Source organism: Oenanthe melanoleuca, chromosome 5 (genome assembly GCF_029582105.1).
Source record: "Oenanthe melanoleuca isolate GR-GAL-2019-014 chromosome 5, OMel1.0, whole genome shotgun sequence".
NCBI classification, from domain to species: domain Eukaryota; kingdom Metazoa; phylum Chordata; class Aves; order Passeriformes; family Muscicapidae; genus Oenanthe; species Oenanthe melanoleuca.
The window spans coordinates 3,966,192-3,991,384 of record NC_079339.1 but is presented as its reverse complement, the minus strand read 5'-3'; the positions used below and the strand labels follow the sequence as shown (position 1 = coordinate 3,991,384).

General features: G+C 39.4%; 1 protein-coding gene across 1 annotated transcript in view; it reads right to left on the bottom strand.

Moving 5' to 3' along the window:
- Positions 1-25,193, bottom strand: part of LGR4 (leucine rich repeat containing G protein-coupled receptor 4) — a 69,419-nt gene that overhangs the window by 32,287 nt on the left and 11,939 nt on the right. The window contains exon 2 of the mRNA XM_056493650.1: positions 6,267-6,338. Coding sequence (XP_056349625.1) covers positions 6,267-6,338 — 72 coding nt within the window. The remainder of the gene's footprint in view (positions 1-6,266; positions 6,339-25,193) is intronic.

Genomic DNA, 25,193 nt, shown 5'->3' with positions numbered 1-25,193 from the left:
AAACCTCTCATCTTCTAAAAAACAATGGAATTTACTCAACCTACCAACATCTATCCCCACAAACAGGAAAAAACATGCAGCTGTCAAGCAGAGTAAGAACCTTCTAAGCTACAGAAATATTCTTGTATCAGCATGACTAAAACTCATCCAGAACCAAATTGATTTAGGACTCACAGAGATAAGAAAGCACTAATTAAACACAGGTTGGCCAACATGTTTTGAAACATCATTTAGCATTTAATGCAGACCAAGTAAATGATGTTTAAAAATATCTTAGCTGACTGTGGTTAATTCTACTTGGGAGTCTTTGCCTAAAGGTTTGTCTTGACTAGAATTTGAAGGTGCAAGTTACAACACGCTGATGACTTTTAAAGCTCCAGTGCACACAAGGCAGTAATGTGAGCTGGCTGGTCAAGTTGTTAGGCTTTTAACTTGCTACCACATGAGAAACCTACCCCTTGCATTTTTTTCATTAAAGTTTTACCTCTTGGAATTCAGGCTGGATCAACTAAGGAAATCACCTCCTCCAGCTGTTCAAATACTCAGAGCTGGTAGATCGATGAAGTGGCTTCCAACCCTATATCATACTGCTATTTTTGAGGAACCAACAGCTGGTATCTACACTGGCTACCTTTGTAAAAAAGGAGCTGAAAAACATCTCTGCCTGTTCCTCAGTCTGCTGGTGAGGCTGAATGGACAGAGATGGGGCAGTAATGTCTCCAATCATGCCAGCCTGTTTTACAAGAGGATGTTTAACCACAGGTTTAGTTATCATGTGTTAACACAAGGACAACATGAAGAGCCATTCTTACCTTTTCTACTCAAAATAAGTCCTTCACCTCCAGTTTCTAACTATAAACCTTGGAATTTTTCACATAGATGAAAGAGAAAAGAATTGCACCATCTCACCAACACTGGCATACTACCTTGAAAACACTGCTCTTGGAAGATCTAGCATGAAGGACAAGGCAAGTCTTTCCACCAAGTGTTCCACAGCCAGGTGAGGAAAGACACAGCACCCTAAACTAACAGCCCAGCCTTGGCATAACTCCGAGACATGTCTTATTCAGGAAACTCAGGGAATATAAAATACACTACACTCCCTCTCCCTGCCCAAGGATAATACAGCTTGGTGCTGATGGAGAAATCAGAGGAAGTGTACCATCTAAATTACACACTGAAACAGATCCTACAAAAACAAGCAGCTGTGCCATTTCAGCCAGCTGGTCATCTTCAACTGCAGGCAAGAGGGAAAATAACTCCAGACATCTCCCTTGCAGATACTTCCTGATTACAACCTTATGGCAAAACCCCACCTCATTTTCACTGCTAGTACACATTTTAATTATTCCTTATGCTCCTAAACTATACTCTGTCAATTAAAAACCATGATCAAAAACTCTGGCCAGGGAAGGGAGATGAGGAGATATTTAAGCAAGACCTCCTAAGACTTGTTATCAACATGGATATAATTAAATAGTCAAGCAAATACTCAGTCGCACTATTTATTTTCTTGCAACAATTAGTTGCACATGTGTGGTCCCTTGTTCACTGTTTATTCATGTCTCAAAAAGCAGAGCAGCATTGTGTTTCAGAAAATAGAAAACTTTTATGGATCTAACTCTTCATTTTATTACTTGATCTCCCCAGCCATTCTCAACCAGTCATTAAACAAGAAGGTTTTGCCCTTGCTGGATAAAATGAACAAGGCGGTGTCACGGGAGAGAGACTATTTCATACCATGTATGAGCAAAAAACACAAACACAACAACAGATCTTGGTATCAGTACACATCTGGAAGTTAACTGAGCACTTGTGACTGTTGGTGCTGTCAGGAAGGATTATTTTCCTTGCAGTATTACTGGGTGTGCTATGGTTTTTATACCCAACAGTCAGAGCACCTCTCTAACCCTTGCTGGAGAGGGTCAGGGCCCTACCCTAAGGCTGACTGGCTGGGAATTTACCTGTGCTCTCCTTGGGACAATCACATCCTTCTGTCACAGCTACAGACAGACATGGAACAGACTGCAGTCCTCTGCCTCTCACATGGACCAGCTAAAAGCTTATCATCTGAATTTTGCCCATGAGTGCAGGGCAAATAAGATGGCAACATTCTAAAGGGTTAAGAGTGGAAATCAAAACAAGCTAAAAAGGTCATTAAGTCTAAGATATACTTCTGCTTTATTGGAGTGGTTCAAGTTTCTGATGACAGACTGGAAAACTGGCCAAGAATAAAAAATTTTGATTTTTGCCTTCCTCAATAAAAGACTGTCTTTTTAATTAATCTAGCAGATCATTCATAAATAGAGTGTAAATCCTTCAAACTACTTTAGATAACTTAACATATTGGAAAGGACTGCCACTTTTAAAAAAGGCCAACAGAACATAACACAACATGGATATTATTCTAGTCAAAAATTCACACTGGAGAATGGTTTCTACTTTCTAAAAACACTGAATTATCATGTTATATTTTCCTCTTCTAGCTTTCTATAAATACTTTAGGCGTGGTCAGAAAATCATGGCCAAGTTCTTAAGGAATTTTTAGTTTCCATATCACATTTAAGGCTGCAGCATATTTATGTTAGCATTTTCTGAAGAATACACATCATTAACTGCTAAGGCAAAACCCTTGGTGGTCTGCTTCTCCCTGACTCTGACCATTGCCATTTCAATAGTTTGCAAATTACTTCCAGATGGGTATCAGTTACACAGGCATGGAGAATTTTTATAACATTTATAAATAATGCTAGAACCCTGCTGACATATGGTAAGTGTGCTATACAGCAATGTGCATGACAAGGCTGTGAATGAGGGTACACTGAGCACTCAGCCCCATGGTCTGACTCTGCCCATGGACAAGTCAAATCCCCTTCCCTTGGACATTATCTCAAAGTTACAAAATCCCAGATTCTTCCTGCAAACTCGATTCTTTGCTGGGAGTCAGTTGTGCAAACATGGCCATTCAGTGCCATTTCAGATGTCCTCTTCCACCTGGTCCCAACACTGCCACTCACAGCACCCACTGGCTTCCCATCTGTGTCACACCTGTCAGTCTGGTGCAGGGGTCTTGGATGATCCAGAACATCTAGAAACAGCCTGAGACACACAACTGAAGCACCCAAGTTGCTTCCTCTTTGGTGGCACAGAAGGCACTTGTGAGTTTAGCAGCCAGCTTTTCCAAATCTGGTGCTCTGCTTCTTCCACCAGTGTTCATTTTAGGATTTGGAAAATGATCCTCTGAAGTCTCTGCAGACTACAAAATAATTCCTTTCACTGAAGAAACGACAACCCCCATTTCAAATGCCTCCTACTGCACTTTTTTATCTCAGCCTCTTCATGTATGCAACTCAGCTGCCTAAATAATACATTCTAATTGTCTGCCATTTCCATTCCATTAAATTCTATGATACTATTTTGCAACACTAATTAGCAGACTCTGCCAAGGGCTAATCAAACACAGAATTTGACAATGGCAGGGCTATGGCATGGTATGAAGATAAAGTGTCTGGAGATCCCCTAGACCACATGCTGCTCTGGGCACTTACTGTATTCCCATTAGTTTGCAGATTTTAATTTTCTTCAGCATAATTCTTGGGAGAACTTCTCAATGAAAAGTCACTTCTAGCACAGATTCCAACATCACTTTAAGTGTTTTCTTTAAATTACTTTTCTTTGGCATGGACACTAACTCCCAGTTTTGCATGCTGAAGAAGCAGCTTTGCAAGGGCTCAGTCAGAATTTGGATCTCTTCAACCATAAATAAAGCCAGGAAGAAACTTTGACAGTCATAGAAAGCAAAAATTGTGCTTGTACAGTAGGAAGTATGAGAGTTCACTTGTTCCTGTTCATAACCAGCAAAAATAAAGAATGAAATATTTTTGTACATTGTCCCATAGAGAACAAAGCAGAAAAGTGTTATATGTGGTGCTGGCCATTTTTATTAAGGAGGAAAGCTGCTTTTATTTGAATCTGCTTTATTATATCCCCATTTAATAAACTGAACTGAAGGGAATCTAGAGCTGACTTGTGCTTTTGTTTTGGGGTATTTTTCCCAGAAGTTGCTTTAACACATCAAGTAAGCATGCTAAGAATGATTTAAAGCATCTTTGTGTTCACATAAAATCCTGAGCTTAATGCTAGCCTGTTTTTTTCTTTTCCCAAACTGAAAACCTGGAATTTAGGGGGACAATGAGGTACATGTAGCAAATGGCTCTTTGGCAATAAACACAACAGGTGATGGCTGAAGGCTGTGCCTTTCCTCTTTATCTCCTGACACACCTTAAAGTTTATGAAGTTACACAATATGCACACCCACCTCTTAGTTTTATTGCTTAATTACTTTTTGAAGAAAAAAAGTGAAGTCTCCCACAGTAATCTAAGCTAGATAAACAGAATTGTTTGGGTGTGAAATATGCCTATAAAGAATTAAAATTTAAAAAGCAGGTTACAAATCTAGTCTAACAAAACATACAGAAGCACATGTTAGAGAGCACATACAGAATGTTGGCTAGTATGTATTCTGAAGCCAAACAAGCCTTCCTAGGCCACTCTTCCCAACTGACTACTCATGTCAGAGGGCCTTTCTTAAATTCTGTCAATTTCTGCATTTGTCAACACAAATGCACCATCTGAAAACCTATTTTTCTTCATAAAGCATTCTTGACTATATCACAGACTTAAGCAACACCTAAAATCAGAGGCAATAAACCAGAACCTGTTAAACATGAATTAAGATCTCACAAAATTGATCGGACATAAATCAACTTCACTTCACAGTTGTACTGATCTGAGTCAAAACTATTTAAGAACTAGGTAAAATGGAGTTATTTAAGTGCATTAGCAATGTTTGCTGCTACATTATCAGGATATAAGAGAGATCAAAATTCTAAGGAGAGGTGGAACACTTCATTAGAGCAACCAGTGAGGCTGAGGTGCAAAGAAGAAGCTTTCAGGAACACAAGTCTTTCTTCAGAAGCAACAATCCATCTCTTATCAATTTCTCAGTATCTTTGTTCCAATGAGGTGTGGTGGCTGTACAGGTTACAATAGATAACCAGAATCAAAGGGTTCAGGGCTTAATCTGCAGTTTTGCTACAGGGTTAATTTATCCTTTTGCCCTCTACAAATGGTTTTCATTCTTTGCTTGTTTCCTCATTGGTAATGTCAGAAGAACACTTCCCTACCTCATAAGGGTGGTCTCTTTGGGGAAATGAGCTGTTCTTTCCCTAAGGTGATTTACTGAAAAACCTCTCAATGCAGCATTCACAGTCCTAGTCTTGCCAAGGTCACAAACAGAGGCAACTTTAATTTGTACTTTAAAAGCTCTTTAATATGAGAAATCCTACTTTGACACTGAAAACATGAGAGGCAACGCAAATTGCAGGGGGTTTGTCTTATCTACTGCTTGGCATTGGAAGTTCTCAAAGCTCTCTTGCAAAGGTTGAACCATCACCCTTACCCTCTCTTCACTGATAAGGAAACTATAAGGCACAGAAAGTGCTAGTCACATAACAGTACTTAAAGCAGTAAAGTGAATGTCAAACCTGCCTCCCTGTTCACTGACTCTGAAACCCAACCTCATTAAGGACTATGCTGTTGAAAGAATTCTTCAGCTTTGCAAATCAAAGACTGCAGCAAAATACTGAGCACATGAGACTGAAGATTCAGAAATCCAAGTATCAGTTAAGTAAAACATAAAAAAATAAAGCTAAAATGAGAGTAAGACAAAAGGGAGGTGGGAAGTGGGAAAAAAATTTCTGCCAGAGAAATTGAGAAAAAGAAGCCCTGTACCACACAGCTTCTGATATAGGTCAGGATATAGGATATACTCCTGATATAGGTCAGGATATAGGATATACTCCTGATATAGGTCAGGGCTTGTGAGCATTGCATCTGCAGCCCACAAGGACAAGGGAAGTCAGCCACTCAGTACATGAAGCAACACCTATTTTATGGAACTTGTGCAACAGCTAGACTGTAGCTCCTTCAGAAACAATGGTAATTACACAACTCTTGTGTTATCTTTGGATAACACTGTAATTAGTATGTGTCATCACTCTAGCCATGATTAAAATAATTACTGTAAAAAGTCCCTTGTAAGTAGCATTTACTGTCCTGGTTTTCAAACATGTACAAGATTACATTTTTAAAGTATAATTGCTTTTTCTGTTGGCAGTTCCACTTAACAGTGTTTCTCCACCCACCTTCACTTTATACAGCCACATGATGTTGTGGCAAAACTTTACCATGTGTAAAATACTTACAGCTCTTCCAAGTAGGGAAAGTTCTTGAAGGCATCTTCTGGTAGTCTTGTGATGTTATTCATGCTGATATCTCTGGAAAAGAACAAATACAGATTTATCAAGAACCAGGAAAGGATTTTTAGACTCTATGAAAAGGATAAGAAAAAGAAAGCCTCATGGATAATATGGTAACAGAAAAAAAACAGTAAAGCGTCTTTCTGGAAATTTGCATGCTAAACTATCAAGTCACTGTAATTTGAGAATCAGGTTGCAGCAAAGACCTATAAAACGGGAAGTTGACAAAATAAAGTTTTCCATCACCTCTAAACAAAAATAATTACTGTGAAACTACAGGGAAGGCATGCATGGAGGTTCTACAGTACTGTTATCTCCAGTACTAATTTTTACCAACTTACAGTTTTAACTCAGATGATTAAGACTATTCTAAAACCACAAGCATATGAAAAAAAAAAAAAATATTGTGACCACCCACTGCGCAAATTTTCATCCCACAGTGTCTTTTAAAAAAAAAAATACATGCGTTAGGACTTAATAAATAGCTTCTGGCAATCCAGGCTTCTGGAACTACTGGCAAGAATAGCAGAAACACGTCCTAGCTCTACCACAGACTTTTTTTGTTTTGTTTTCCTTCTACAAAACCTATGAAGTCCTGGAGGTAATAGTTTTAAGCAGATTTCATTCTCAATCCATGGGCAGAGGGAAGCTGGCAGCAAGTGCTTACATGATAGGTATGCAGACCTGCTCAGCTTTTTTCTGTACAAAGCAGCAGTAAGTGGCAAACTTGGTGACATCACCTCAGCTCACACCTACACAACGATCACAGATAATCCAGTCCCAAAGCAAGTTATTACTCAGTGTGAATAAAAGCAGCATGAAAACAATTTGGTTTGATAATTAAACTAACTGCGTAACAATTCATGACATAATCCAAGTTCTTACTTTCCACTTTGCTGGTTTGGGCTTTTTTAGTATGCAGTTAATAAGCAATTCAGTAACACTTGTTAGTAGAGCCTTTCCTGCTTGCTGTCTTCCACATGTTGCTCTCTAGGGTCTATATGCCACCTCCCTACAGAATTCACATTAAAAAAGGCAAACAAAGCCAAACTCTCCTTTTATCTCACTGATGGCCAGCAAGCACCACTGAAGCTCCTCCATGACACTAACAAGTCACTGGTAACTGATCTCTGAACCACCTGTGCAGCAGAGACCCTCAGGCACTGCCAATGGCAAAACTGCACTCTTACACTAAATCTAGAGGCAATAGTTTCCCTAAAATAAATGTTAATTAAACAAGAGTCCAAAATCTTCATTTCTCATTTCCCAGCATAAACTAAGAAAGCTACTCCTCAGCAGCTGCTAATATTATACCAACCTAACTCAAGAGCAGTGACACCAAAATAAGGTTCAGCATATACAAAACAAACCCAACTGTGGTAAGAGCCCCAAAAAATCCACTATGGAACAAAAGACTCCCTTCACTAAGCTCCAGAAGGGGCTGAACTCGAGATGCTTTATCCCCAGACTCTACAGCCTGCATGCTTTAAGCTGTGTTTTGTGCCTCAGCAGCAGCAGTCACAGTACAATGTTGCTGTTGGGGATGTTTTTCTTCTTCTGCTGGAAAGAAAATAAATGTATCAGGTACATGAACTGTCACCTGTCTGCTCCATGGCAGACTGCAACTTCTACTCTCACACATTTTTCAAATTGTCATAAACACACACATTTCACAGACTTGTCCTCTCCTTTCTAGAGGACTCAAATCCACTTTTATTATCAGCTTGGAAGCATTTATGAACAGAAGAGTAAGAAGAGAGTGGAAACCCTAATCTTAAGAAATGGTAACCTGTGCAAGAAAATCACAACTGTCAAAAAACTGTCCAGCTGATATAAAACCTTACTGTCATATGCACCACAATAAATACTGGCAGTAAAAAGAAGTCAACAGTAGCATCAGAAAGCACTGTATGAATGCTTACACACCATTTTGGCAAAGATTTTGGCTGTACCACATGGTAGCTCTTTTTGACATCTGAGGTAAGGAAATTACATCCACCTGAAATTTCAGCAATGGTCTTGAAATTTCCAGAGCTATGAATGCCCAATTTCAGAAGTGCCCTACACAATCCCAAACAAAGTCAATGGAAACCATGCAGACACACAGAATGGATGACACCCAAAATCAAAGCACTTCTGACTTTCTCTGGGATCTGAAATTAACTGAAAACATTTTTTCCATGTAGCTTCAAGTGTTGGGCTCTACAGTTTTAATTTGGGGAGCAGATTTTTGGATGCAAGCATGAAACAGATCACCTTAATAATGAGGGCTTAAGAACCATCATCAATACCCCCAAATTCTACTGAAATCTATTTTCAGTGAAGCTGAATTTGTAACAAAACCAGACAGAAATATAAACTGTGATTGTCTTTATCATGTGAATCTTCACCAACTGCTTATCATGATGCCTCACTAAAAAGCTGAAATTCTTACAAAGTATCTGCATATGCCTTCATTGCATGTGATAGCAACTCTTACTAAATAAATAAGTCAATCTTTACAGCACTGATTTGCAAACTTTCCAGAATATCAGAGCACCAACTCTGAAAGTTTCCTAATGATCACCATACAAGTCTTAAAACAATTCTTGTTTAATTAAGAACATTATGTAAAAGCAGCTTTGATTATATATATATATATAAAATATTTTTTCCTTTTCACTTCACTCTGCAGAGTATCCTTAAAGAATGAGTTCACAGGCACTATATGCTGGCAATAAAATATTAAGTACTTCACGAGCAAGAATTTACAAACAATATTAGGAACACCCATGACACTAAAATTAGATTACTTAATAACCAGTCTCTATAAAGTTTACCAAGTTGACTTGGGAAGATACTCATAATAGCACATAATTAACAGAAGAATTGCAACAAAAATATACACAATATACCATGACAAAATAATGGCAAATAATCCCCAAAACCACAGTCCTAAACAAAAATAGCCCTTGCTAAGTTTCTACTTAGCAAGAAGTCATTTTACTACTCCTAAACTTAAAAAAAAAAAGGGATCAGTCCATGCAGTATCAAGAAAGCCATCTATTTAATAAAGATAAGTATTAGTATGCCCCTTGACATGTCAAAGAAGTCTCCACTGAGAAGCTGCCATACACCACCAGTTTCTCTGCTAAAAAAGCCCTCAGGTCTATAAGCTCAGAAATCATTTAGGGAGCTGATATACTAAAAAAGTTCCTAAGAATGAATAAAAGAATATTAATAGTTCTATCCCAAGCTCTAGTAGTGTTCATGGGAATGATGCTATCACACAACAGGAGGATCATGTCAGCAGCTGCCTAAAGCCCCTTTTCAGCAGGACTAAGCTAGACCTACGATGGATTGGGTTATTACATTCAGATATAAGTTCCTTAAAAACAATTAAACACCTGCAAACCTTTGAATTGCCTCCAAACCCGTGTGCACACAGAACTCCCAACAAACAAAACACCAAAACCTTCATATATTTGCCATATATTTGGCAAACTGAAGTTCAGACTCAGTATCTAAAAGGCTTATAATAGTTTTCTTGTTCTTCCAACAAGTCCTCAGTATGGTGTGTCAGCCCAGCAAACTACACCTCTGACTTAAGTTTAAGTTTAGACTCACATTTATATTTGGGATGTTTTCCCCAGAAAGTGCAAAACAGACACAACAGCTCTAAGAGAGATAAGATTATGGTAATGCCATGGGATTGCACTGGGTTTACACTGCAGATACATCAGGAACAAGGAGAAGCCAGGGCAGACCTGCACCTTTCAGCAGGCAGCCATTAACTGGGTTTATCTGTACTAAACAGCCAGGATAACTATTCACTCATTCCCCAACATTAACCAAGACCAAGGTGGCAGATGCCCCATTCCTGGAAACACTGAAGGGCATGATGGGGCAAGAAGCTAGCACTGAAACTAAAATGATGGCCAAGAAACTGGCATTGAAACTAAAATATGACCTGCCAAAGGTGGTGTAGAGGCTGCATCTTGGGGGATAACATGAATCACAGCCTTATAATTACAATTAGTTTCACCATTTCAGGTAGGAGAGATGCAACACAAAATAAACACAACAGCTCTCCCTCCCTACAGTGCTATGGCTGCAGTTTTGAATGATAAATAACTTCTTACACTCTGCCAGAAGCATTGCCCTTCTTCCAAGAAGGTATTACAGAAAAGAATAAAAGTAACTAAAATTAGTGGCTTGTAACTGTAAATGTTATTTCATCATGCCAGGTAATGCAGAGATTAATTTTTTACAGGCAAAAGGTGAGAAGTGAAGCCACGGTACTCCAGCTCTCATCTGCTGTCTGCAGCCTGCTCAAGTAGATCCTTTCAGCTTATTCTGACAACTACCTGAATATTCATTTCCAGCTGACTTTAGCAAAGTTTCCTGCTTTCACCTAACACAGAAACACCTTAAAGTCATTAAAAATACTTATACTAACTGGCAACAATAGTAAAAGCAATGAAAACCTCTCTCTGTTGAAAACAGGCATCAAATCAGCTTTCTGTTTTCTTGTGAATATGAAACAGTTGGGTTTTCCCCATTTAAAGCTGTTGTGTCCATTCTCCTTGGAAGAGGAAAGCAGCTTTGCTGGACACAGTAAAAAACACACAGCACCACATCTCATCTTGCATCATGCCAGATATTTAATCACTCTTAAATCAACCAGCAGTGGAGACTTCAGAAAAGTGAACTAGAAAACACAATGCACTTAAACTTTTTATCATACTGCTCCTTCAAGAATTCCAGTTCCTGATGTGAGGTTTTAGTTATTTGGATTTTGTTTTCTTCAAGGATTGTTGATTTTACCACTAACCAAAGTCAAACATCCCCAGGCTTCAGGATGAGCAGGAATACTTACTCTCTTGGATGGCAACTTACTAATTCTCTCATATTTTAGGAACAGAAACACTCATCTTTTAATAGTGGCTTCAATCACAGCTTTCATAAGTGGCATCACACAAAAAAGAATTAGATGCAGTGCACAGCATGTTATGGTGTCTCCTGCAGGCACAGGCAGCCTTCTCTACCCTTTTAAAGTACTGCCTCTACCATAAAGGAGCCTGACCCTCGTTAGATTTCTCTCTTACCAACTGCCAGAGCACGATTCTGGCTAGAAAGAACAGATGACTAGGTGATGGAAGGGGAACAGTGGGACAGTAATTCCTGCATGAGAAGGAAAGCTGCAACAACAAAAAGGGACCAGTCTCCTCTCTCAACACTTGGATCTGCGCTGGGATCACACAAACCTTCCCACCACATTCATGCACTGCATCCAAATACACAATAATAACCTAAAACACACCACCTTGTAAAAACAGTCTTAAGCCAAATAAACCATTAAATACCTAGCTACAGAAAAGCAAACTGAAATCTCAACAAAACCAAATTGAAACTGGCTGTTTAAAACAAATAAGATCAAAATACACCCCAGCCCTGTGCTTCCCAGCACTTTATTAATAGCTATCTACTTTTTGTCTTTTTAACTCTGTCAGGTTTAAAAAACAAGAAAGGGAAGGAGCGAGACAGAAAAAGAGAGGGGAGTGTTGGTTGAAGGAAAGAAGATCATGTTTCAACAAGGCACCTTTAAATTCCTATAAAATACTGCCTCTGAGCAAGCTTAACCTGTTTGTTGATAGATAATAGCATGTAATACTGTAGGCTCCATTCAGTCTTTTCAAATGTCTGGGCCATCTGCCACTGAGTTATTTAATTATAACATGTAGAAAATTACTTAGGCAGAGCTGTCTATATTAGAATAAAGCCCTCCTACCTACTTTTGTAAAACCATTAGGTAATAGGTCTTAATCTTATATAAAATTCCCCAGGTAGTAACCATGATCCAGTTTCAGTAGTACTAGGAAAAGCTGAGGCTGTTTGTATTTTTAGAAACTACATTAAATAAGCCAAGATATTGCAAATGCACCTCAACATAATGCTGGGAAGTACCCAGCAAAAATCAGCCATCCATTACCATTTGGGCCATTGATAACAAAGATAATGACTTGATTACATCAACTCTGGTGAGGATAAAGACAAAGCAACATATATTCCTCTTAGCATACAAGACCAACAGTTCTTCACCAATTACCAAAAACAAAACAAAACAACAAGAACAAAAACCCACAAACTAACAAAAAGGACCAATTATACAGCTGCATGGCAATGGTCACTACTTCAAGTTTTGTCCAGGTCTATGTTAACCAAGAGTATTTCCTGGTGTTTTGGCAGCAGGGAAAGGCAGAGACACTGGAGCCAAGACAAGTGGGCAGGAGGAGACAAGAAATCAGAGAAACTCAAGGTTAGACTAATCCTAAGTTATACTGCAATGCTACAGTCTTGAAGAAATACATTCAGTGCCCAACACTTCATAGGAACATATTTACATGATGAAAACAAATGTGATTTTCATCCAAACCACACCCCTCAGCAGCCAATCTCACAGGAGAGAAGGAACTGAATTACACCCCTGCTTTAAATCTTTTTTCCCATTTAGGAAATGGGAATTTCACCATTTCAGGATGGTGATAAAACCACTGAAGGAACAGAATAAATAAATTTGCTGTCCCATATCTTAACTGTATTCAGTATGTAATGAAAGTATGGACAGCCTAGAGGATTGGCAAGAAATTTTCAATTAAATTATAAAGAAACAAATTTAGTAGTAGAGTTTTGTTTCTTTGTATCTTCCTGATGACAAGAAGCAAACATCACAACTTCCAGAAGCACCACATCACAACTACTGCTTGTAATGGTAACTGCTCTATAAATCCAAAGAGTGCAGCTAAAATCCAAGGATATATGTTACAAGCAGACATGCTAATCCCAACAGTGAGAAACCATGAATAGGAAGAAAATAAATACCAGGCAAAGATGATGTTTACAGAGGAACCCACACTTGGAAAGTGTTTGAGTTTGCAATGATGTTTGAGTTCAAAATAAAGTTTAAATAACATGCTGAGAAATTAATTTCTTACCTTTTTGTATTACCTACATGTATTACTGGAAGGTGTAGTATAATAGTGTAATACTATACTACTAGCTAACATTTCTATGGTGATAGGACCCCAGTGTCAGACTGGCACTGCATTTAAAGCTTGCATTCTCTCCATTTCTAACAGTCACAACTCCTAGGGCCCACTGGGTATTCCAACAGACAGAACTCTGCAGCACTATCCATCCCTTATCTCCAGTCCTTACTGCCATGTCCCAACCCATTCTTTCCTCCTGACAGATAGCTACACACAAAGCTGTTAATGACAAAAGGGAAGAATTTAAACCTTTTGCACTAATATAGATATTTCTTCTTGTTATTCCATCTTTTCCCAGCAATCCAAAGCATGCTTCTACTGCCTCTGACGTGATCACAGAGACCTCCAAAACTTAGAAGCACAGAAACCCATTCTGTACTCACAGTCCATTCTGGAGTAACAGAAAGCCTATGAGACAGGACGTTTTTTCATCTACAAGCATGCTTCATTTTCCAATTCCTCCAGGAAAACGCTCTGACTAGAAAGGAAATAACCCAAATATTTCAAGCCTTCGTCAGTACTGCTGTGATGGCTAAGTAAGACACAGGTTGCATTCCCACCCAGTAAATACACTTGCCTTTCCCAAGTGCCCGTGCTATCTCACTAATGAGCACAAGGTCTTATCACCTGTTGTTTGTATTGCAGCAGAAGCCAAGGGCCCTGCTCAACCCGTCCGTGGGCTGGTGCTGTACAAACACACACTCCTCACCTGGAGTTTGCTGCCTAAATGCACTGAACAAACAGCATGGCAAGCACAAGCAAGGATGCAGAGCTACCTGAAGTAAGCTATCCAAAAGCACCAACAGAGCCTGAAGCCCCCTCCAGCTGACCAAGGCTGCTCCCATGTTCTATGCCCATCTACTACCCATCACGTCCTTCCCAAAACCAATTAATTACCCTTCTTCTCCTGCCCCTTCTGTTTGTTTAGCAGGAAAATACGACAGGAAACTGCTCTGACAATTTGTTTGTTAGATATGTAGGTTCTCTCCATTTGGTAGCAGCATAAAGAAATCATGCTGTAACTTACATGCAACATTTCCATTCATTTTCTCTGGCTCTAACTGGAAACTATGTGACAGCTCACTTGGAGATTAAGCACTTCAAGGAAATAATCAAACTTCAGATCACCCACTGACCCTGGCTATTAAAGAGGATTTTTATTATCAGAATTTTAGTAAATACTGGCGCACAGAACCCTTTTAATTTTTTTTTTTTTTTTTAAGCAGCATATAAATCCTGCAGATTTCAGTAAGCTCTTAGCATTTTGCTAAAGCAGGACTTACAACATTTTCACTGGCAGCAACCAAAAACCTGCAGAATTTCAGGCAGGCCTGTTCCTGCAAGAGAAATAAAATCTCCCTTACTCCCACCGTATCTAAGTTATTTCTCCTGCCTCCTCCTTCCCGTGTCACATCAACCTGTTGGTTTTTTCTTCCAACACGGTGTTTTAGCTTTCTTTCAGACACAGTAACTAGCTGTGATGTACCCTATTCATGTGCCAATCGAGCCATCATCAAGATCGTAGAGAGAACAATTCCTGTATGCAAAGCCCTATTTTGAAGGCCAGCCATTAAGCAATCACACGTACATTTAATGGCTTATGTTGATACATGGTAGGGAATTAACCTAGAAAAAATTCCATTGCGTTATTATGGAAGGGATGCCATCCCGGAATAGGAATATAGTGCAAATTAACATGCTCATCAGTTAATTTTTAAGAGCCACACTTTGGGTGCAGATTACAGCCTAAAGGAAGGGCTTATTGTAAACTGGAGAAGGAAATAAAATGTCTTTCAGTGCAGGAGTACTTCTTCTACACAGAGATTTACACAGAGATTATTTGTAGCAGAGAGTAAAATTTACAGTTTCATAATTATTTACTCTATGGAATACAGTAGTGCCAGGGAATCGAGTAAAAAAAAAAAAAAAACAACCAAAAACAAAATCAAACCATGTGACAGGCACACTAATCAAGCAATCCGAGGGCAAGTCTGTACCAAGATACTCCTTCTGTACCTCTGAGTATTAATCACAAAACGTGAATAAGACCACAAAGAGGTCCACAGACCAAACCAGGTGGGAACTCAGCTCACCCACATCCCCCCATCTGTAACCAATTTGCATGTCCTGCTATCACCCTGACAGGAAAGCTTCCAGCATGGTTACACCACAGCTACCCTCTGACTATTTAAAATAACTTACACAAAGTAAGATCATCTTAGCTCAAGACATATGCATCCAACATCATACATTACAACCAGTATTTCTGGCAAGACTTGAGATTATTTGTAAAAGTCAGTAAAGCAAAGCAGAAATATTTTAATTTCTTTTAACTCTTAAGTCTCCACACATAAGACACACTTTAGAGTTCAACCAACTATACCCTGGTGGGATATTTCTGTGCCTTTTTTTTTTTTTTTTCCTTGTAATCAGATGGTGCTAGCTGTCTTTTATGGAGCAGCAGGCTCCTATGGTAGTAGGAGAGAAAAGCACTGAAGAAGACACTGGGCTCTTCATACTAAGAAAAAATGTCACATGCAGCTCACGCCGGTAATAAAATCAACACCAGAAAACCTAAAGGAGTTTTATGGAAGTTTTAAGTAAATAAAGTTTAACACTATACCTGCAGCTAAATTAGAGTAGGGTAGCATTGCCAGCTGCATCAACTGTCTCTTACCATAGTGGAATCACACTGAGTCATCAGTCACTGAGGTTAACTATGTAATTTTCAGACAACTCTGATTTTTCTTTATTGAGTTGTCAGTTCCAGGTTTAATAAGTATGTGTGTTTTAAGTTAAAACATATTGCAAAACTCCAACACTCCACACATAACTAAGCCACAGTTCTGTTCATTACTACTGAGGAAGTTCTCAAGCACTTTTCCCTTATCAAAAACCTTCAGGAACAGCCACTGCTGAAACACCAAGACCATCAGCAAAGCATGTAACCTAACCAGTTTAATGAGGTCTGGTTCCCGCCCCACCTCCGCTCCAGTGTCAGGTTTCTGCTGCATAACCAGCAACACCTACACGGCACATTTCACTGCATTCAGTACCTTCAAGGGCAATTCCATAAAACTCAAACCGCCTTGGTAGGAGCGTCGGCAGCCACTCTCACCCTTTGGACTCAAGGACATTATATCCCTCTCCACCTAGCAACCCTGGATTTAAAACAACAAATGTTTCACTCAGTGAGCTCCCAGGGACACCTCCGGACTCAGACCCAGCGAGGTTCAGCGCCTCGCCTTGCTCCAGCAGAGATCCATTCCATGGCTTCAGACAGGCTGCTTTCCTTCCCAAGTCCTGGGGTCAAAGGAGAATATTTCTGCACTTCTGAGAGACAGAAAGAGGTCAAGGCTACCCATGTGTCTGAGCTGTCCAGACAGAGCCTTAAATCTGCTTGCTGAAAAACAGCAGTGATATCAACTCACACATATGTTCACATGAAAATCTTCTGTTGCATTTTCACTGTGTGTTGTTGCTCTGCTGCAAAAAGAGAACATAAACAGCTATAAATCCAATTTCATAAGAATGCCAACTTTAGTAACTCTAAGTACTTTGAATTTTATTCACTTTCTTCTGGTTTATTTTGGTCTTCTAGTCTGTCCCACCCAATGTTTAGAAAGCAACCAGAGCCTCAAAAGTGTGGGAAAGACCTACATTTTTAGAAGGCTAAAAACAAAAAAATAGCAAAACAAAATTGGTGAATGGACAAAGCCTCTGATACAACGAAGTCAGATGACAAAAATCTAAATGCCATGCTTAGTCCAAACCTATACACAACAGCTTTAGCATTTAGGAGTTTTTTCAGTCACATATAACAGGTAACTTGGATGAAACTAAAAACTATTTCTGGCAAAAAGCACTCAAAATATCTGTACTGTGGGAAAACTAAAAGCACATAGTACAACTTCCTAGTGCCAAAATAGACTTCATGGCAGCACCTGGAAGGGCCTTTTTAGAACCAAACATGCTTTTATATAGCAATTTTCAAGGTATCCTAAATAAGATGATGAAGAACAAACAAATTTGACAGGATGTAACACGAGTTTTGAAAATTTTTGGTCATCAATTATTGCACAGCATTTTAACATAAGTAATTTCTGCTTTATGACATTTAAAGGATTAAAGGCTGCCTAAAGTTCCCCATGTAGCAGAGTTCATGAGTGCTGACACACAACCCTTGTGTTTCTCTCAGGAAACTGTGCCTTCAACAAATGGCAAAGGTGCTGCCTATTGACAAGGAGTGTAGCTGAATACAAGAACCCAAACAGCCCCATCAGCCTTCCTGATCTGTAGTTATGATGGTTTCATCTACATTTCTTTTTCTGATTTGAAATCAATGTCCAAGTCCATGAAGACGTGGGTTAAGCTTCCACCTTAGCTTCCAGTGAACCTTAGACACGAATTAAAATGGAAACTGCCAAAATTATCTGCCAGGACACTCTCAGAGAACAGCTACAGGTTCAGCTTCTATTTCAATAGTACAGGACTGAACAAGGGACATCAAGGGAGTATTCAAACCCAATTTTATTTCTTCTCATACAGAGTGCCAGGAATTATCTTGTTATTATCTGACTTATCACACAGCTAATTATTTCATTTCAGGAAGCCAAATTCATGTATGCTTTTTGCCCTGTGAACAAACACATAGCTCTTCTTGGTTACTTCCCTGGGAGCCAGGCTGCTTGCCCATTCCCTCAGACAGGCTCCAGGCCCAGGAGAGTCACCCTGATCACTGCCAAGTGCTGCTGGCACTGTGCAGACAACTGCCCAGCCCCACACTGGTACACATCTCTCATTCTCAGGAATCCGGCACAGCCCCACAAATGACAAGTGCCCCGAAGTCACATCCTCTAAGGACTCAAGAGAAAACAATCAGTCTGGATGAAGAGAAACCAAATGAAAGCACCAGAACTCCTGTTCATTCCCAAGAGATGAAGGAGGAATGCACTCAGTATTTCCACTTCCAAAGGTCTGAGGACAAAGCCAGACCCACCTCGACCTGCAGCAGAAAGCCACTTAAGTTGAGGAACATCACCTTTGTCCTTTTGTTTTATAGTATTACTGTGAAATCTGCCTAAATATATATGCAAATGTGCACAGAGGCTACCACAAGCAGCCCACCTCCCCAACTGACAAGCCTAATGAGCAGCCAACATGACAATAATTCTAGGACAACAAAGATGGCTCAATTCTGAGACACTGGCCCTCACTCAAAATCTTCCCCTAACTGGAGGAGAATCCCAAGACTAAGAGAACATGGTTCTTAGTCAACTGAGTCTCTTTATACATTACAACGACTGAAACAAAGAAAATTTGCAGGGAAAAGAATGCATTCTTAATTATAAAAGAAAGAGTTTGGGGAAAAGATTTTTATAATGTACTGGGAGCAAGCAATAAGAGATGTGGGAGAAGGGGTGACAGGTTTCAGGCACAGAGACACTTTCTGGGATCCTTAATGCTATGCTGATGTGTTTTGCTGTTGTAGGGCTTCCCACTAACCTGCAGAGGTTGACCCTCTATCATTACTGCAAAAGGAGCCTGAGCTGGCAAACCATAAGAGAGCTAAATGCACACTGTACACCGATTAGAAAAACTCTACTGTTAAAATCAACTGCAGTTTCAAGGTAAAAAAGAAAGCAAGAGAAGAAAAATAAATTTCAAAAACCTCACTCGCTCACACACTCACAGAAGTTGAGCACACTGTTCGCATGGGGAATCCAGTCCCTCACACGTTCCCATTCCCTGCCAGCATACTCACAGCAGTTTTCAATAAACATCTAGACAAGTCACTGGAAGGCAAAAAAAAGATCTGTTTTCTTTCATACAATTACACAAAAATAACTGTCATCACAACCATCCTTGTGGCAGAAAAGTCCGTATTTGCCTGCAGTGAAATCCCTCTGCAGCTGCCCTGTGGAAAAGACAGCCAATAATTGGCTTCTTTCACCTCTGTTAACCATGAACAAAAGTGTCATTCAGCTCCCAAAAGGATAGAAGGCACCAATAGATGGGCAGCTCTCTGAGCCAATGGGCTGGAATAACAATAACCCTGTAGCGTTTTCTTTTTCCTTTTGTTTAGTCTTTCAAAGCCCTTAATTAAGTCCCTCACAAAGCACCCCTACAGGCTTCCTTCAATGAAGCATTACACGCCTGTTTTCTTGTATTGAAAGAAGAAAAGTAACAGGGATTTCTGAAACACATTAAGCAGTACACACAATTTCCACGTATTCACAACTGAAATACTGTTATATTTTAGCTTTTAAATATTATCATCAATATTTAAGAAGTTCAAGCTTACTAAGCTCGTTCTTTGCTGTATGTATCCCTATACAGGCAGCCATAAAACTAGCCTATCTGCAAAGCTCCCTCCAACCTACCACAAGACAGCAGCTCCCAAAACGAAAGCATGTGGAACAAGGCACGTTGATGAAGCATCCCTGGTCATCCTGAAGCACACAGCTGAGGAAGAACCGGGTACCACTGACACTGCACATGATGCAACAGCATTGTCTGAAAAGAGAGCTGCTGAAGGCTGAAGTACAAACCCTGCTCTGTAACTGGCCTCTCATACAATTAAATATCTACTTGCATTTAACAGAATGAAAGTCATCTGCACTCCACTATTTAGGACCAAACTGATGTCATACTGATGACTGTGTATTAAACAGGACATTTGAGGACTGCATCTGCTTTCCAGCAGTGTAGGCAGGTTCTGTTTGAAATGCTAGAGAAACTTGTAATATTTGAGCCCCAAACACAACACAGTTTTAAGAAAACAGCATCCTCATAGATGCAGGCTGATTGGAGGAAACCTAACCATCTAATCCCTTCCCACTCCAAACCAGTCGAGGCACAGACTAACGTGGTCACTGTTTTTTGGGAGGCATGCAGTGCATGTGAAGGGCTGAGGGTGGGCAGGGATTAGCAGGTACAACCACCACTTAAAGCCATCACCTGCCCAGCCATGGTCCAAGCCCCCAGTGTGCTGCTGCCTCACTCCATTGTCCTGTAAATGCCCCTGCCCTGTCAATACAAGCAGAGAGACTGCCCAGCCAGTCCAGCCAAAAAACACCAGAATCACTACCACAGGATATTTTTCACAAAGAACCACAGGCTGAGGCTCTGGTAATCTCCAAAACACCTTCTCCCCCGAAAGAAAACTGGAATAGCCTTTTTAGGATTGACAGAAACCCCGCAAAGCATGAAGAACAGACAAAAATATTTTTAATACAAACACCAATCTGAGCAAATGCAAAAAGCAGCATTTTAAAATCCTCTCTACACCACCTACATATCAGGCAGGCACTCTTTAACCAGTACCACATGCTATAAAGAAAACTGCCTAGCCAAAACCTGGGATTGTTCAGCTTGGAAAAGAGAAGGCTTTGGGGTGACCTACTTGCAGCCTCCCAATACCTGAAGGGAGCCTAAAAAAGAAATGGAAAAAGACAATTTACAAGAGCATGTAGTGGCAGAACAAGGGGAATGGCACCAAACTGAAAGACAGCAGGCTTCCATTAGATAGCAGGAAGACATTCACTAGTGTAAGGTGGTGAGACACTGGAACAAGCTCCCCAGAGAAGCTGTGTGTGCCTCATCCCTGGAACACCCTTGTTCAAGGCCAGGCTGGATGGGAGTCTGAGCAACATGGTCTAGGGAAAGGTGTCCCTCCCCATGGCAGGGGGTTGGTGATCTTTAGTCCCTTCCAATCCAAACCATTCCGTGATCTTATGAAAATGCAACTGGGTACAAATCAACACAGACCTTTTCATTATTTTTTTGAATACACCAGTCAGTTGCTTGTAACTCAGTTCACATAATCAAAGAAGCAACCCTCCTTTCAGCAGTGGTAATCTAATGGTACTCAGTGATTCTGCTTTTCAGAGATAAGATGGCCTTCTAAGGTATCATACACCAAAATCTCTTTCTAGTCTTACCTTAGACCACAGAATTAAGGCCACAACAAATAATACATGATGACCACCTGTCCTACATGGTGTTCCTGTTTCCCCCTCCTACAAGAAAATACCATGTAACTGTATAAAAAAAAGGAGGAAAAAACCCCAGCAATGTCTGCATGGCTTGGTTTGATGGCCTAACTCCAAGCACATTTTTGGAAAGCCTATTCAAATGCAAGCCTTTATCAAAATGTCTCGTATCACTGACCTTAACAGAGCTGAGTATTGATAAAAGAGGAATTTGAACTCAAGTTCTATTACATTATTGACAATTCCTGTGACTATTTACCACAGTAGTTGAGGAGGAACTCTTCTCTAGCAGCAAAGAGCAAGGAAAGTAATTTACATTCTAAACCTAAGCATGAAAGCTCATCCTAAGCACATCCAATACACCAGCTACAATCCAAATTCGTATCAAGCTGACAAAAATACTGCTAGAACATCTGATAAAACTGCAATATAATGTGAGAATAAGCCTTTGCAATGTAATATAAAAAAGCATGACAAGTTTCCATCCACCCTGTGCAACCCAAGGCCCACATGAGGATGAGGCTTTGCCACTCACTAGTGCATGGCTCAGTGTCTAACCTGCTGTTGTCAAAAAACACTCCCCCAAATCAAACAACAACAATAAACCAACAAAAACCCTCAAACAAACAAAAACAACTGACCAAACCAAGTAAATACAGCCATAAACTAAAACACAGGAAACAACAACTGGACAGTTGTGCTAATCAAATTTAGCAGGATAGCTCTGGACTTCTGGATTTTGCCCTCACATGAATAAAATTAGAAATATTTACTATTGCTGACCCAACAATATAAGCCAATAAAAACTTAGCATATTTTTTAAATTTCAAGTAAAATGTATACAAACATATGAAATGTTTCACAGAAACTCTCTACCAAAAAGCACCAATAGCCATCACTTGCAATTATAAAAAGAGGTCAAGGAAGCACTTATTACTAGTGATTTTCTTGAAAAGAGTCTCTTCAGTTTAATTTTGTTCTCAGTATTTAAAAGACTACACGTACTTAAAACTGATCAGATTTTAATCACTAAACTGCCAAGAAAAAACCAGAACATTTAAAGTATTCACATGAAAAACGAAGAGCTACCACATTAACTAGCTGGTCCACACTCTGCAACAGAGATGAATGCTTGTCAGCTTTGATCATGTACACAGAATTAATTTTTATACAAACAGTATAAAAACAAATACAAAATCCAAATAAATAAATACAAATGTGTGATCTAAAAGCAAGCACCCACAGAAGGCACTCAAGTAACCTGCATGTATTTCTAGCTTGCTTACAGATAGCAATAGTACATGCATCTTCCCAGCAATAAGCATTTTACAGATGAACTCCAACAAAAAAACACCTGTCCCCTTGGTTATCTCCACATGACAAACATGGGCATATTTTTCCATCACAGCTATTCTGTAGGCAAGGAAATACCCTCCAGATCTTACCTAAAGGCCACTGCCCAATGCAAATTCCGATTAGGAAAACTACAATGTTTACAAGCTGGACAAAAAGTATCCTTCCAAAGCTCCATTAATAACATGACCTGGCTTGTTCTCACTTGTTTTGAAGAAGTCTGGCTCCTTCTACCTTGAAAGAGTATGAATTTTACTGGATCACTAAACCAAGGCCAGTAAAACTTGCCATGCAGCTTGAAACCTGCTCCTAACACAGACACCTTTAAGCTATTGACAGCCTGTTTCCTGATTACAAATTTAATTATTTACTTCCATTAACACACCCATTTTTCCAATTTATCACCAGCAAAACTATGAAGATAACATTAAAAAAAAAAAAAAATTAATTCCCTGAAAGTTTACAGCATGAAAAGGTTACTATTGAAACTGGCAAACTATTGCTAATGCAACAAATGAAATAACAGTCTGCAATTACAATGTCAGATTCCACAATAAATAACAATGTATTTTATATTCACTACCCATCTGAAAAATATAAAGCAGATGCAGTGATTTGTTCTAAATTTAAGTTGAGGGACAGGTGATCAGATTAGAGGCTTAAGAGCCTACCTTAGGGGAAAGGTGAGGAAACACAAAACATGATCAATTTTTCTCTGGTTTTGAACAAACACCAGGGTATAATGAAGAAGAAAATTTTATTTTAAAACATGATTAGCTTTTTCAAGTTAAAACATTAATTTTTTCCACATACACAATAACAGTCAACTTTACAAATACTTAGTGTCATTAACAGTAGAGTTAAATAATTATTCCATCTTAGTAAGAAAACTAAATATTCAAAGGTTCAAGACAAATGGAACCTTTTGCTACTTTTCATTACATTTACCACAAAATAGTTAGATAAAAGGACACAGTAGAGTGAAGCAACCCATCCCAGACATACCAGACTGTATTTTTTACAGCATACAGATTAATAAATGTTGCAAATAAAACAGCTTTTAGAACTAATTCTGTACCATGCAGTTCAAGAAAGTCTCTCTTCTAATTGCCACTGAATTAAAATAAAAATGGTTTTAACAAAGAATGTATGCACTTCATCCCTGTTGGTCTTTACTATTTGTATTTTCTTTTCTTTCATCCATACTTTGTATTAAATAGGTCATCCTGGAAGGCAAACAGAAGGATATAATGCTGTAAAATTTCCACAAGATTAAATATTTGCTACCATAGGAGCAATCTGTCTGGCAGCATTGCACACATTCATCTTATAAGTACATTTTAATACTGTATGACTAAACAGCTGCCAGGAGAAAGAAATGGCTGAATTAATGGGTGTTATTAGGTAACCTGAATGTCTTTTCCTCTGCACCTGTATTGCCCCAACAGAGTATTGAAGGGCAGTGTGAACTGGTGCTTCCTGCTGAACTCATGGGGCCTTCAGTGAAGGGAGAAATGTTTAGAGATTGCTCATTCAGTACATCTGGTAGTTTACTTTCTGCAAACTGAAGCTTAACATGATATTTAAAAGGTATAATTTATGTTTCCAAGACAGCTCCAGGCACTGCCTTGTTTGGAGCTGCTTACCAAGCAACTATGTTTCTCCAAACAAACTAATGTGCAGAAGTGCAAAGGGCAGGAAAGGTAGTTATTGGAAGGAAATCTCTCCCTAGGCCAGAAAAGAATAACTAAACTTGTGTGTGTTAAATCACATGGGGAAGTGAACACTGAAATGTTAATTGAATTTAAGTGATAGCAAGGCCTATCCACAATCTTCTTGGAAGAAATTAAGGCAGGGATAATACAAAGTGGGATTGTGTAGGCAACATGAAGGCAATATCCCCAAACTTCATTCACACTTCTTTGTATAAACATTCACATTTTCCCTTACAGACACACACTCCCCACAGCAGAGAAAACCTTCAGTAACCCAGTAATTAAATGAGTGTGCTGAAACCTAAAGCAGTTAAACTGCATTCTGCAACCCTGGATTCAACACTTTACTTATTGCTCATTAATCTCTCCACAGATCCTATCTCTGCAACAGCTAGAAAAGCTTAAAATATGACCAAGATTTTCAATGCTTAAGATGCCTCTTGTGCTTCATTCACCACCTTGTCTAAATGAATGCAACACATGGCAATAAGAGTGCTGAGTTCCCAGCCCAGTCCCTCCCCAAAAGCCTTGGGCTATTGTGTAAAAGTTTAACATAAGCTATTTGCACTGCAAAGCTGGTAAAGAAAAGCTGGAACTGCATCTCCTGCTTCCAAGCTGCACACCTGGAGAAAAGAGCCCTCCCAATACACAGAGGGCACTGATGGGATGGCAGCACCACAGGGCCTGCTTGTGTTTAACTGCACATGCAGTGACTATTGGCTGAAGCTCCTCGGGTGATCTGTATATATTCTCTGAAATTATACTGTGTGTTCACTTCTTTTA